The sequence below is a fragment of the Dipodomys merriami genome, unplaced genomic scaffold, assembly GCF_024711535.1.
Source record: "Dipodomys merriami isolate MVZ:Mamm:240054 unplaced genomic scaffold, mDipMer1.0.p SCAF_1, whole genome shotgun sequence".
NCBI lineage: Eukaryota > Metazoa > Chordata > Mammalia > Rodentia > Heteromyidae > Dipodomys > Dipodomys merriami.
The window spans coordinates 7,062,997-7,074,786 of record NW_027202270.1 but is presented as its reverse complement, the minus strand read 5'-3'; the positions used below and the strand labels follow the sequence as shown (position 1 = coordinate 7,074,786).

The 11,790-nt window shown below is 64.2% G+C and overlaps 1 protein-coding gene across 3 annotated transcripts; it reads left to right on the top strand.

Annotated features, from left to right (window-relative positions):
* Positions 1-6,332: 6,332 nt before the first annotated feature.
* On the top strand, positions 6,333-11,548 carry B3gnt7 (UDP-GlcNAc:betaGal beta-1,3-N-acetylglucosaminyltransferase 7). Of its 3 annotated transcripts, XM_070014985.1 has the most exons (3): positions 6,333-6,471; positions 7,394-7,576; positions 9,392-11,548. In XM_070014985.1, exons 2-3 carry the CDS (start codon positions 7,554-7,556, stop codon positions 10,590-10,592), a joined length of 1,224 nt encoding a protein of 407 aa, XP_069871086.1. In that variant the 5' UTR covers positions 6,333-6,471; positions 7,394-7,553; the 3' UTR covers positions 10,593-11,548. The 3 variants fall into 3 exon arrangements, with proteins under 3 accessions (XP_069871086.1, XP_069871077.1, XP_069871096.1); XM_070014976.1 differs by lacking the exon at positions 6,333-6,471 and having other exon boundaries at positions 7,141-7,576; XM_070014995.1 differs by lacking the exons at positions 6,333-6,471; positions 7,394-7,576 and adding an exon at positions 7,921-8,066.
* The last annotated feature ends 242 nt before the right edge of the window (positions 11,549-11,790 follow it).

The following is an 11,790-nucleotide window of genomic DNA, read 5'->3' as shown; positions in this document are numbered from 1 at the left end:
AGGCTAGCACTTTACCACTCTGAGCCCCAGGTCCACTTCCGGTTTCCCGGGGGTTCATTGGAGATAGGAGTCTCACAGCCTTTGGTGCCCAGGCTGGCTTTGAACCACGATCCTCCGCTCTCAGCCTCCTGGGCAGCTGGGCGTGGACGTGACCCCGGCTGCGGGCGCGGGCGGCAGTGCTCGCTCTGCCAGCCTCACCCCTGCTGCAGCGCCAGCAGCCGGCCTCGCTTCCCTGGGCCTCCGTGTTTTCTGAGCCAGGCCAGGGAGCGTGGCGTTCCGGGGAAGGAGTTTCCATGCGCAAAAGGGGGCTTGGCCCGGCCGGGGAAGCAGCTCTGCGCCCCTCTGGCGTGCCAGCCCCCACCCCGCCGTGGACTCAGCGTTCTGGGCAGCGGCGGCCACGGGCAGAGCCGGTGGGCACTCGGGGGAGCAGGGCCCAGAGTGCACCTGGCCAGCCGCGGCAGGCAGGGTACCCAGAGTGCACCTGGCCAGCCGCGGCAGGCAGGGTACCCAGAGTGCACCTGGCCGGCCGCGGCAGGCAGGGTACCCAGAGTGCACCTGGCCAGCCGCGGCAGGCAGGGCCCAGAGTGCACCTGGCCAGGCCGCGGCAGGCAGGGTACCCAGAGTGCACCCGGCCAGGCCGGGGCAGGCAGGCAGGGTACCCAGAGTGCACCTGGACAGCCGCGGCAGGCAGGGTACCCAGAGTGCACCTGGCCAGCGGCAGCAGGCGGGGTACCCAGAGTGCACCTGGCCAGGCCGGGGCAGGCAGGGTACCCAGAGTGGGGTACCCAGAGTGCACCTGGCCAGCGGCGGCAGGCAGGGTACCCAGAGTGCACCTGGCCAGCGGCGGCAGGCAGGGTACCCAGAGTGCACCTGGCCAGGCCGCGGCAGGCAGGGTACCCAGAGTGCACCTGGCCAGCGGCGGCAGGCAGGGTACCCAGAGTGCACCTGGCCAGCGGCGGCAGGCAGGGTACCCAGAGTGCACCTGGCCAGGCCGGGGCAGGCAGGGTACCCAGAGTGCACCTGGCCAGCCGCGGCAGGCAGGCAGGGTACCCAGAGTGCACCCGGCCAGCCGCGGCAGGCAGGGTACCCAGAGTGCACCTGGCCAGGCCGGGGCAGGCAGGGTACCCAGAGTGCACCTGGCCAGGCCGCCGCAGGCAGGGTACCCAGAGTGCACCTGGCCACCGCGGGCCGCGAAGAAGCAGCCATTCAGGGCTGGCCTGGCCGAGGGCCAAGCGATGAGAGACAGGGAGCCCTGTGCTCGGGAGGGAAGGAGGTCCGCGTGGCCTCCGTGGGGCTGAGCTGCCAGCCCGGGAGGGTGGCGGCGGCCCGGGGAGGTGCCAGGGAGGGAAGACTGAGCTAGTGTTTGAGGCTCAGGCTCTGAAAGGCGGCTGTGTGTCCCAGGCTGGCAGGGAGGTGAGTCACTGGAGGCTGGGGACACGCAGCCCGGCGTCAGCTGGCGGGGGAGGGGCCGCTGACCCCGAGTGTGGACGTGTGTGTGTGTGTGTGTGTGTCGGCGTGAGCTTCACCGGGGAGGGATGGGGGCATCGTGCAACTCTGTCAGCTGCCCAGGCCTCTGGGTGGACAGCTCGCAGGAAGGACTGACGCTACGGGAGGGGCTCGCGGGGCGGGTTTGGAAAGGCCGACTAAGCCGCTCCATTCAAAAGGGGGCCGCACTGTTGAGCTGAAGGAAGACCTTGGTGAACAAGAGAAAGCCAGGGTAACGGGGGCAGGTGCGGGCTGAGCTACAGGTAGTGAGTGGGACCCTGAGGGTCTGAGAGAGGTTTCGGGCCTGAGGACCGAGGGGGGGGTGGAGGTTGATGAAGAAGCTACTGAGACAGGCCGCAAGTACTCCCTGGGCCTGAGCCTGTTCCCAAGGACCTGTTGGGTAGGGCAGCACTGGTAGCAGAGGAGTTGGTTAAGGGAGAGCCCTTCTGTGTGGGAGAGGACGCAGGCACAGAGCATCTGTATGTATCTTACTAGGCGTGCAAGTATCTCAGGAGTTATGAGTGTGTGTATGAATGCTATGTGTGTCTGAAAGTGTGTATTTCTATAAGTGTGTCTGTATATGTGTACATGCATGCAGTTTGTGTGTTTCTCTGAATATGTGGATGTTTGTGTGGATGCCTCTGTGTGTTTCTAAGCACATATGTCACACGCATGCTGTACAGTTCTGTTAGCGTGTGCATACACATGTACATATTTGTATAAGAGCCAGCACGTAGCCAGGCACTGATGGCTCACGCCTATAATCCTAGCTACTCAGGAGGCTGAGATCTGAGGATCATGGTTCCAAAGCCAGCCCGAGCAAGAAAGTCTGTGAGACTCTCTTTTTTTTTTTTTTTTGTGGGTGGTAGGCCTTGAACTCTGGGCCTGGGCGCTGTCCCTCAGCTCTTCAGCTCAAGGCTAGCACTCTACCACTTGAGCTACAGCGCCACTTCTGGTTTTCTGGTGGTTTATTGGAGGTAAGAGTTTCAGGGACTTTCCTGCCCAGGCTGGCTTTGAACCACCATCCTCAGATCTCAGCCTCCTGAGTAGCTAGGATGACAGGTATGAGCCACCAGCGCCTGGCTTCGTGAGACTAGAAAACCAGAAGTGGCGCTGTGGCTCAAGTGGTAGAGTGCTCACCTTGAGCGGAAGAGCTAAGGGACAGCGCCCAGGCCCAGAGTTCAAGCCCCATGATTGACAAAAAAAAAAGTCTCACAAACTTTCCTACCCAGGCTGGCTCCGGGTGGTGAGCTCAGGCCTCAGCTTCTAGAGTAGCTAGAAGAAGCGTGAGCCACCGGCAGATTACTTGTCTCAAATTCCGTGTGCTGGAGCTACTTAGAGCTGAGTTACTATCTGGGAGCTAGAGGAGTCCTGGGCAGTGTCTGCCCTGAGCCTCATGGTGGGTTTCTTTTTTTTTTGGGGGGGGGGGGGTCCGGTCGTGGGGTCTGAACTCTGGGCCTGGGCGCTGTCCCTCAGCTCTTCAGCTCAAGGCTAGCGCTCTACCACTTGAGCCACAGCGCCACTTCCGGCTTTTTTTTCTGCTTATGTGGTGCTGAGGAATCGAACCCAGGGCCTCAGGCGTGCAAGGCAAGCGCTCTACCACTGAGCCGCCTTCCCAGCCCCTCATGGTGGGTTTCTAGGGTCGTAGACCACCCTTGCTGGTGCCGGCCTCTCCGGGCCTCGCAGGCGGGGCCTCTCTCCCCGTCCACTCTTCTCAGCCTCCTCAGTCCACTTCTTCTTTGGCTGCCATCTATTTTGACAAGTCATGCTTCCTCGGCTCTCTCCTTCTGAGCACCCTGGCCCCCAGCGAGGTTTCTCCATGCTGTCTTGGGGTCTTGGGAGGGCCCCCCTCTTCTCCCCACCCCCCCACTGGGCCAGGAGCTGGGACTGGACGGCCTCAGGCTGCTGGCTCAGCAGAGTTGCCCAGGAAGCCGGAAGCTGGGTTAGTGGATTCATGGACAGATCCCAGGTCCCGACTGTGAGAAGCCCTCCTGGTTTGGCATGGAGAGCCGGCTTCTTGATTGTGGCCTGCTGTTTATCGCGTGCGACGCCATCGAACGGCGGCCTGGCAACTAAGTAGCCTAGAGCAGGCTGTGGCTAGAAGGGCGTTTGTATCTGGACCTGACAGGAAGTCCTTCTAGATTCTGCCCAGTAGTGCTCAACCCCTCGGAATCTGTGTAACACTCTCCCAACTGAGCTGTTTTGGCTGACATTTTGTTGATAATGGTGGTACTGGGGTTTGAACTCAAGGCTTTGGGCTTACTAGGCAGTGAAGGACTGACCCCCACCCCATTGTCCCAGGCCCATACAGATGCCAGGCAAAATCCCAGGTACGTTTGAAGTGCAGGCAGGGCAATCTGCCTGAGCCCAGCTGTCAACACCCCACCGCGCCCACTGAAAGCCCCGCCCCTTCCCCTAGGGGCTTTTTCATGAACCTAGGCCTCCTTGCTCGGACCTCCTAGAAAAGCCCAGCTCCCGTCCCAGCCTCTTGGGCACAACCTCCAAACCCCAGGGAAGGTCTGGGCCCTCGCTGATCCTCAATAAACAGTCCAGTCCTGGCCTGCTGATGATCGAGTCCGACCTATTCCTTCCCCTTCTCCTCCATTTTCCTCTCAGGCAGCCTCTAGCATTCCAGCTGTGGTCTCTTTTTGCTTTCCCTTTTTCAAATAGGGGCCTCTGGTTTTAGAGGTTTGGGGGTTTTCGTTTCTGTTGTTTGTGTTGTCCTCCTCTTTGTCTCCCACGCAGCTGGGATGGCAGGCGGGAGCCCCTGGCCCAGCCCTGTGACGTGGGCTTCTTTGGGGGGTGGGCAGGTTTGCCCTAAGTGATGAAACTTGTGTTTTCAAACTAGACACAGATGGAAGCCATCCCCAGCCCTGAATGCTGCCCCCCCCCACTCTCTCCCTCTTCCTTCTTGGTCTTCAGCCTCAAAGGAGAGCCTGCCCCCAGGGAAACAGGTCCCTTCTGTCCCCTCTGCCTTGGATCCACTGCCCCCCCCCACGGGGGCAGCTGGGAGACACCCAGGTTTGCAAGCCCCCGTGTTCCCCCAACACACGGATCTCTGACACCAGAGATCTTACACCACACTTCCTCATCAGGTGGACTGCTACGAGGAAATCAAGTCTCAACATCTGCTGAAAACATCTTCCAATCCAGCTGGGTTCTGGTGGCTCACGTCTGTAATCCTAGCTACTCAGGAGATGGAGATCAGAGGATCAAGGTTCAAGGCCAGCCTGGGCAGGAAAGCAGCTGTGGTCCAGTGGTAGAGCGCTAGCCTTGAGCACAAAAGCTGAGAGACAGCCCAGCCCCTAAGTTTAAGCCCAGAACTGGTACACATGCGCACCCACGCGAGCGCGTGCGCGCGCGCACACACACACACAGACTTAATGTAAGCACAGTGCAAACATCCAGCCGTAAGTTTGCACGCGTGTGTGCGCACACGCACGCATGCATGGACAGAGGGGCTTCAATTCAGGGCCTTGTGCTTTCATTTGGCTTTTTCTCTTGAGACTGGTGCTCCACCACTTGAGTCACACCTCCATTTCTGGCTTTTGGCTGGTGGTTAATTGGAGACAACAGCTGGCTTTGAAATATGATCCTCAGATCTCAGCCTGCTGAGTGCCCAGCTAGAACAATAACCTTTGACCCCCCCCCCACACACACACCCAGTGCTCCTGTGCTGGCCTCTGAAGCCTGGCCTGCTGCCCCAGGACTGACTTCTGCTCCTTCAAACACCAGCTACAATGCCTTCACACTCAGGAGCCCCGCACCGCGGCTCCCCGGCAATGTGCGGGCACAGCTCTCTGCTCCAACCGCCAGCCTCAGCCCAGAGTGGCCTTTCTCCCACGTGCCCGGAAGCCTCCCATTCTGCTTCCCGTTCTCTGGGACCCAGGTCAGTCCTGGCTTGGTCCTGCAGACACCTCCCTGCCCCCCCTCCCCCCCCCCACCCCGGGCGCCCTCTGGTCAAATGTCTCCCACACCCTGGCTGGAGCTGGGGCTGGGGTCACCAGCAGTCTGGATTTCCCAAAGTGGGGGTAGCGAGGAGGCCCCCTGAGCTCCCCTTCCAGGCCAGCAAGCTGAGCGGAACAGAGTGACCTTGTGGCTGCTTCTCCTTCCTGTCCCTGCCCCCCACCTCCTGTGACTTCCTAAAGCCCGGAGCCGGGAGCGCAGGGGAGAGGGCCGGGCCGGACTCCATCTGCAGGTGAGCAGCCCAGCGCCGCTGTGCGCACCGGGAGCCCCTCGGCTGCAGATGGAGTGGACCAGCCACTAACGCTACCGCGTGGGCCACGGCGCCACTGCTGGCTTTTTGGTGGTTAATTGGAGATAAGAGTCTCAGGAGTCCTGACTTCAAACTGCAATCCTCAGACCTCAGCCTCCTGCTGGAGCCCAAGTGCGGGGGTCACCTTGCTTTAGAACAGAAAGAGACCCAAGAGCCAGGAGAACACAGAATGACAGTGGAAGGCTAACCAGCCCCCCCAGTGTCTCTCTGTCCCCCACACACACACTCGGGCACGCATGCATGTAATTATCTTCATTTCCTCATGTTGTCATTAATGATTCCACACTGACAAACTCTTTTTCTCAATTGACCAGATTCCACTGGCAAACACCCAGGTGGCTTTGGGCACGCGCGTGTGCGTGTGCGTGCACACACCCCACACTCCCTCCAGATTCTGATCATGCCTGTCACGATGCTCACTCGTAGGGGACACTGGTGTGTTTCCCGTGCGTCGGCTCACACAACTCCACGGCAGGAAATTGAGGTCTCAAGGGGACAAGCCACAGCCAGGAAGTAGAGCCCCCCCCCACCTCCGCCACCCCCAAGCCTCGCAGCCTTTCTCATCCACAGCCGTGAGCACCCGCACCTGACACCGGAGGGACCCAGCCGGGGTGAGGTCAGGGCTGAAGCCAGGCGAGAGATTCTCAGCACGGTGCTGACCAGGGAGGGGCCTTAGCCTAAGCCCAGCTCACAGCTGAAGGGCAAAGGAGGTGAGACCCCAAAAGCCTGGGTGGTGCCAGGCGGGGTGGAACACACCTGTAATCCCAGCGGTGGGGAGGCTGAACTGGGAGGACGGAGGTTTGAGAACAGCTGGCCACACGGGGAGGAAACGCGTCAGGCTGCGGGCTGCGGCCGGTCTTCGCCTCTCTGGGACTCCAGAGTGTGCTGTTGACCCCAGGGATTCTACCCAGCATCCCTTCTGGGGTCCCAATAGGAACTTACAACTTTGCAGAAAATCCCATGCACTTTCAGTTTTTCCCTCCCCATCCCAGGGGCACCGCAGCAGGAAGGGAAAGCTGAAGGGGTCTTCACCCGCCTCAGACCCAGGGACCCCAGCAGGGCCTCTTGGACTCCCTGTGAACCCCCAAGGGAAAGTATCTCCCCAAGAAAAGGGCCTGAGGCAGGGATCAGAAATTGTCTCCACAGCCAGGCAGGCCTCCTGGCCACGTTGCCTTACTAACCATGGGAGGCACACTCTTCTCTCTGGGCGGCCAGGACTGCTTCCCAAAGGATCAATTACACTCCAAGGCTCGAGAGCCAGTGAGTCACCTGAACCCGGGGCTAGAACCAGCTTGACCTCTAGTAGCCTCTGGATGAAAGTTAGCTAGCTGTTAAATGCAGCTAATCGGCGGGGCGCTGGTGGCTCACGCCTGTGATCCCAGCAACTCAGGAGGCTGAGGTCTGAGGATGGCAGGTTGAGGCCAGGAACCCCGGCAGGAAAGTTCCTGAGACTCTTATCTCCAGTTAACCACCAAAAAGCCAGAAGCGGAGCTGTGGCTCAAGTGGTAGAGTGTTCACCTTGAATAAAAATGCTCAGGGACAACGCTCAGTTCAAACCTCAGGACCAGCACCCAGAACAACAAAATGTGTAGATAGCCAGACACCACCAGTGGCTCACGCCTGTCATCCTAGCTACGGGAGGCTGAGATCTGAGGATCACGGTTCAAAGCCAGCCTGGGCAGGAAAGTCCGTGAGACTCTTACTTCCCGCGAACCACCAAAAACTCTGGAAGTGGAACTGCGCCGGACCCAGCCCTGAGTTCAAGCCCGAGGACCAGCACACGCGCATGTAGATGAGGCAAGCGAGCCTTTGCGGGTGAGTGTGTGTGTGTGGCACACCCAGGAGCCCTCCCCGGTCCAGGCCCGGGCTGGGGCAGGCCCGGCGGCCCAGGCGCTCCCCCAAGGCCGGCCCAGGGCCCTGGAAGCCGCTGGGGACAGCGCCCGGGGCGGCGGACGGGGCTCGGTCCCGCGGTCCGGCGGAGCAGCCGGCCCCGGCGGAGGCGGCGGCGCGCCGTGGGCGTGGAGGGGGCGGTGCCGGGCGTCCGGCGCATCCCCGCGGAGCGGCGCCCCGGCGGGCCCCGAGGGGAGGGGAGGAGGGAGGGCCCGGCCGGACCGCGGCGCCGCAGGGGTTAACGCACCTGGGCCGCCGCCCCTGGGCCCCTCCCCGGGGCCGGCGGGGAAAGCGGGGCGGGGGCGCGGCCCGCCTCCCGCGCCAGGCCGCCTCCGCCGTCCCCGCCGCCGCGCGCCCTGAGCTGCAGCCGCGCGCCCCGCTCCGCCGCCCCGGCTCGGGCCGCCATGTCTCTGTGGTGAGTGGGGGGCCCGCGGGCGGGGTGCGGGTCACCGCGGCTGGACCTCCGCCTGGGCACGCCGACGGCGCGCGAGAGGCCGGCCGGGGCCCCGGGGTCTGCGGGAGGTGCGGGACCGCCGCGGCGCCGGAACTGCAGGTGGGCGCGGGGATCGCACCGGGCGCGGCCGGGCTCGGAGGTCCCGGGGACCGCCGCGTCGGGGCGCTCCCTGCGGCCTCCCCTCCCCGGCCTCCGCTTCCCCCGCATTCCCTTCCCCGGCCTTCCCGGCCTCCCCTCCCCGGCCCCCGCCGGCCCGGCGGACCCCGCTCCGCTCTCCCGCCCTTCTTCCTCTCGCAGGTGGGGCGGGCGGGCGGCCCCGGTGCGCGCCCCTCCCCTCCCCGGGCTGGGGGACCCCAGAGCCGAGGCTGGGATCCCGTCTGCAGGGTCCAGAGCGCTGCACCTGCCGGCCCGGGTCCCTCCAGCCTGAGGCCAAGGCAATCTTGGGACCCCACGGGGGGTCGCCCTGCGTGGGGCTGAGCCTTCATCCCCTGGCGCCTGCGCCCCGGGGTCCCCTGCCCCCGCCGTGGGAGGCCACCCTGCGGGCCGGCCCTCACCGGCCGGGAGCTGAGATGTCGGTTTGGGGTCCGGCCCTCGTGGGGGCCCTCCTGGGACGAGCTCAGACTCTGCGCGTGACGTGGGCGCAGTGGGGCGTCTGCAGGGGGGAAGCCTGGGGACCACGCTGCTCCTCCTGGGGTGCCGGAGGCGTGGGTCATGTCGGTGGGGCTGGCGGGCGTCAGGGCCACCGTCTCCGCCTGTGCCTGGGCTCCCTGGCCGCGGAGGGCCCCGCTCCGCCCGCTCCTAGGGCCCCTGGTTGAGCCCCCGGGGAGGAAGCCAGTGGGGGGGAGCGAAGATGGGGCTTGGTGAGGTGACCCTGAGTCGTGGCTTGGGCATGGAGGCGTGAGCGAGAGGGAGAGACGAAGCCCAACTTCTTTTTCATGTGTGCAGGTCCTGGGACTTGAACTCAGGGCCTGGGCACCGTCCGGGAGCTTCTGTGCTCTAGGCTCCCGCGCTCCCGCTTGGAGGCCCGGTGCCCGTTTCCAACTTTTTGGTGGTTCATTGGAGATTAAAGAAATCTCCCGGACCTTCCTGCCAGGGCTGGCTTTGAACCTTGATCCTCAGATCTCCAGTCGCTAGGGTGACGGGCGGGAGCCACCAGCGTCCCGGCAGCAGGACTTATGACTGCTCCAAGATTGGAGGCCCCTGACTGCCCTGGGGCTGTGGAACCTTCCAGAAGGGATGGCCAGAGAGCGTGGCTCACCCTTCCCCCCCTCTGTGCTGCTCCCTAGGAAGAGAAGCCTGTATAAGAGCGCGGGCCTGGCCCTGGCGCTCCTGGTGGCCGCGACGGTGTTCCAACGTGGCATGACCCCCGGGCAGTTTCTGCAGGAGCCGCCGGCGCCCGTGCTGGACCCCCTGAAGTCCCAGAAGCCCAGTGGACAGCTGGCGAGCCCCAACAGCTTCTGGAAGAGTCCCAAGGACCCGGTCGTAGCCTCCACCGAGGAGGCGGCGCCCGACGGGCCGCCCGCGTGGGACGTGACCAGCACCAACTGCTCGGCCAACACCAACCTGACGCATCAGACCTGGTTCCAGGGCCTGGAGCCCCACTTCCGGCAGTTTCTGACCTATCGCCACTGCCGCTACTTTCCCATCCTGCTGAATCACCCCGAGAAGTGCGCGGGGGACGTGTACCTGCTGGTGGTGGTCAAGTCCATCATCACGCAACACGATCGCCGGGAGGCCATCCGCCAGACGTGGGGCCGCGAGTGGGCGTCGGCGGGCGGCGGCCGGGGCGCCGTGCGCACGCTCTTCCTGCTGGGCACGGCCTCCAAGCAGGAGGAGCGCGCCCACTACCAGCAGCTGCTGGCCTACGAGGACCGGCTGTACGGCGACATCCTGCAGTGGGACTTCCTGGACAGCTTCTTCAACCTGACCCTCAAGGAGATCCACTTCCTCAAGTGGCTGGACATCTACTGTCCCCGCGTGCCCTTCATCTTCAAAGGGGACGACGATGTCTTCGTCAACCCCACCAACCTGCTGGAGTTCCTGGCGGACCGGCGCCCGCGCGAGAACCTGCTGGTGGGGGACGTGCTGCAGCACGCGCGGCCCATCCGCAGGAAGGAGAACAAGTACTACATCCCGCCCGTGCTCTACCCCAAGGCCAGCTACCCGCCCTACGCGGGCGGCGGCGGCTTCCTCATGGCCGGCCGCCTGGCCCGGCGCCTGCGCCACGCGTGCGACACGCTGGAGCTCTACCCCATCGACGACGTGTTCCTGGGCATGTGCCTGGAGGTGCTGGGCGTGCAGCCCGTGGCCCACGAGGGCTTCAAGACCTTCGGCATCTCCCGGAACCGCAACAGCCGCATGAACAAGGAGCCCTGCTTCTTCCGCTCCATGCTGGTGGTCCACAAGCTGCTGCCCGCCGAGCTGCTGGCCATGTGGGGGCTGGTGCACGGCAACCTCACGTGCGCACGGAGGCTGCAGGTGCTCTGACACCACGGGGCCCCGGACCACCGAGGGCCGCAGTGCCTTTTGGTTCTCAGTGGGAGATGAAGGGGTGGGGGTGGGGGGGACTTGGTGTCCCCTGGGGATGGGGGAGGGGGGCAGGTCCAGGGAGCTGGGCTTCCGGATACTCTCAGAAAGTGAGGCTCAGGGGTGGCGGGAGCTGCTGGGGTAACTGAGGCGCAGCTCCACGGCCCCGCCCCCCACCCTTGCCCTCCTAGGACGGGAGGCCCACGGCTGTGAAGGAGCATCGCTCAGGTCCCTGGGCTGGACCCAGGGGGTCCATGACTGCCTGTGCCACCCACCAGGAGGGCTCTGCCTGTGAAATGCCTCCGCCCCCCCCCCAGGGCCAGGCCGCTCTTGCAACAGAAGCTCAGCACCCTGTGCAGGCTCACAGCGCACCCCCAGCCCTCCCACGACCCTGGGTCTCCCGGGAGAGGGGTCCCTAGGAACCCATCCCCAGGCCCGCCTGGAGCAGGCTGCGTCCTCTCAGGTCCCCAGGTGAGCCCGGCCGCCTCTCCAGCTACCTCAGCCTGCGCCGCGCCCCACCTGCCCCGCCCCGGCCAGAAGAGCAGGCGGCCTGCCCCCCCCCAGGCCTGGTGCTGCCTTAGCACAGCCCAAGCCCAGGCCCCCCCTCCCACCCCGCCCCCCCACGACTCACCCAGGCGGGCCCCCTGGTCAGAGCCGGCCTGTTGGGCCCAAGGCAGAGGCCCTTCCTCTAGTACTGTGACTTATTTATGCAGAATGTGGAGAGAGGCCCTGCCTCAGCATCCTCACCCACACCCAGCACCCTACCCCCCCAAGCCCTGTGTAGCCAGTGCCACGCTCCATGGCCTGCTCAGACCCAGTGTCCCCGGCCCAGGGGCTGGGCTGGCAGCAAGGGCCGGGGCCAGGAGGGGGCATGGCTACACTTCCTCAATTAAACAAGACCAGTTGCTGGACACTGAGACACGATTGGCTCTGCGGTCCGAGAGCGGCCGGGATTGGGTGGTGGGTAGGTGCAGGGGTCTGTGGGCTTGCTGATGCCCGGGTTGCCTAGCAACCTGGAAACCTTGACCGGGCTCGGTGGGGGCCAGCCTGGGAGTAGAAATGACTCCCCAGGGCAGCGCCCTGGGCCTCAGCTGCTGAGCTGCCCGTGCTGAAGACAAGTTCGCAGCCCGCACCCCCTCAGGGTCAGCCACCATGGGCC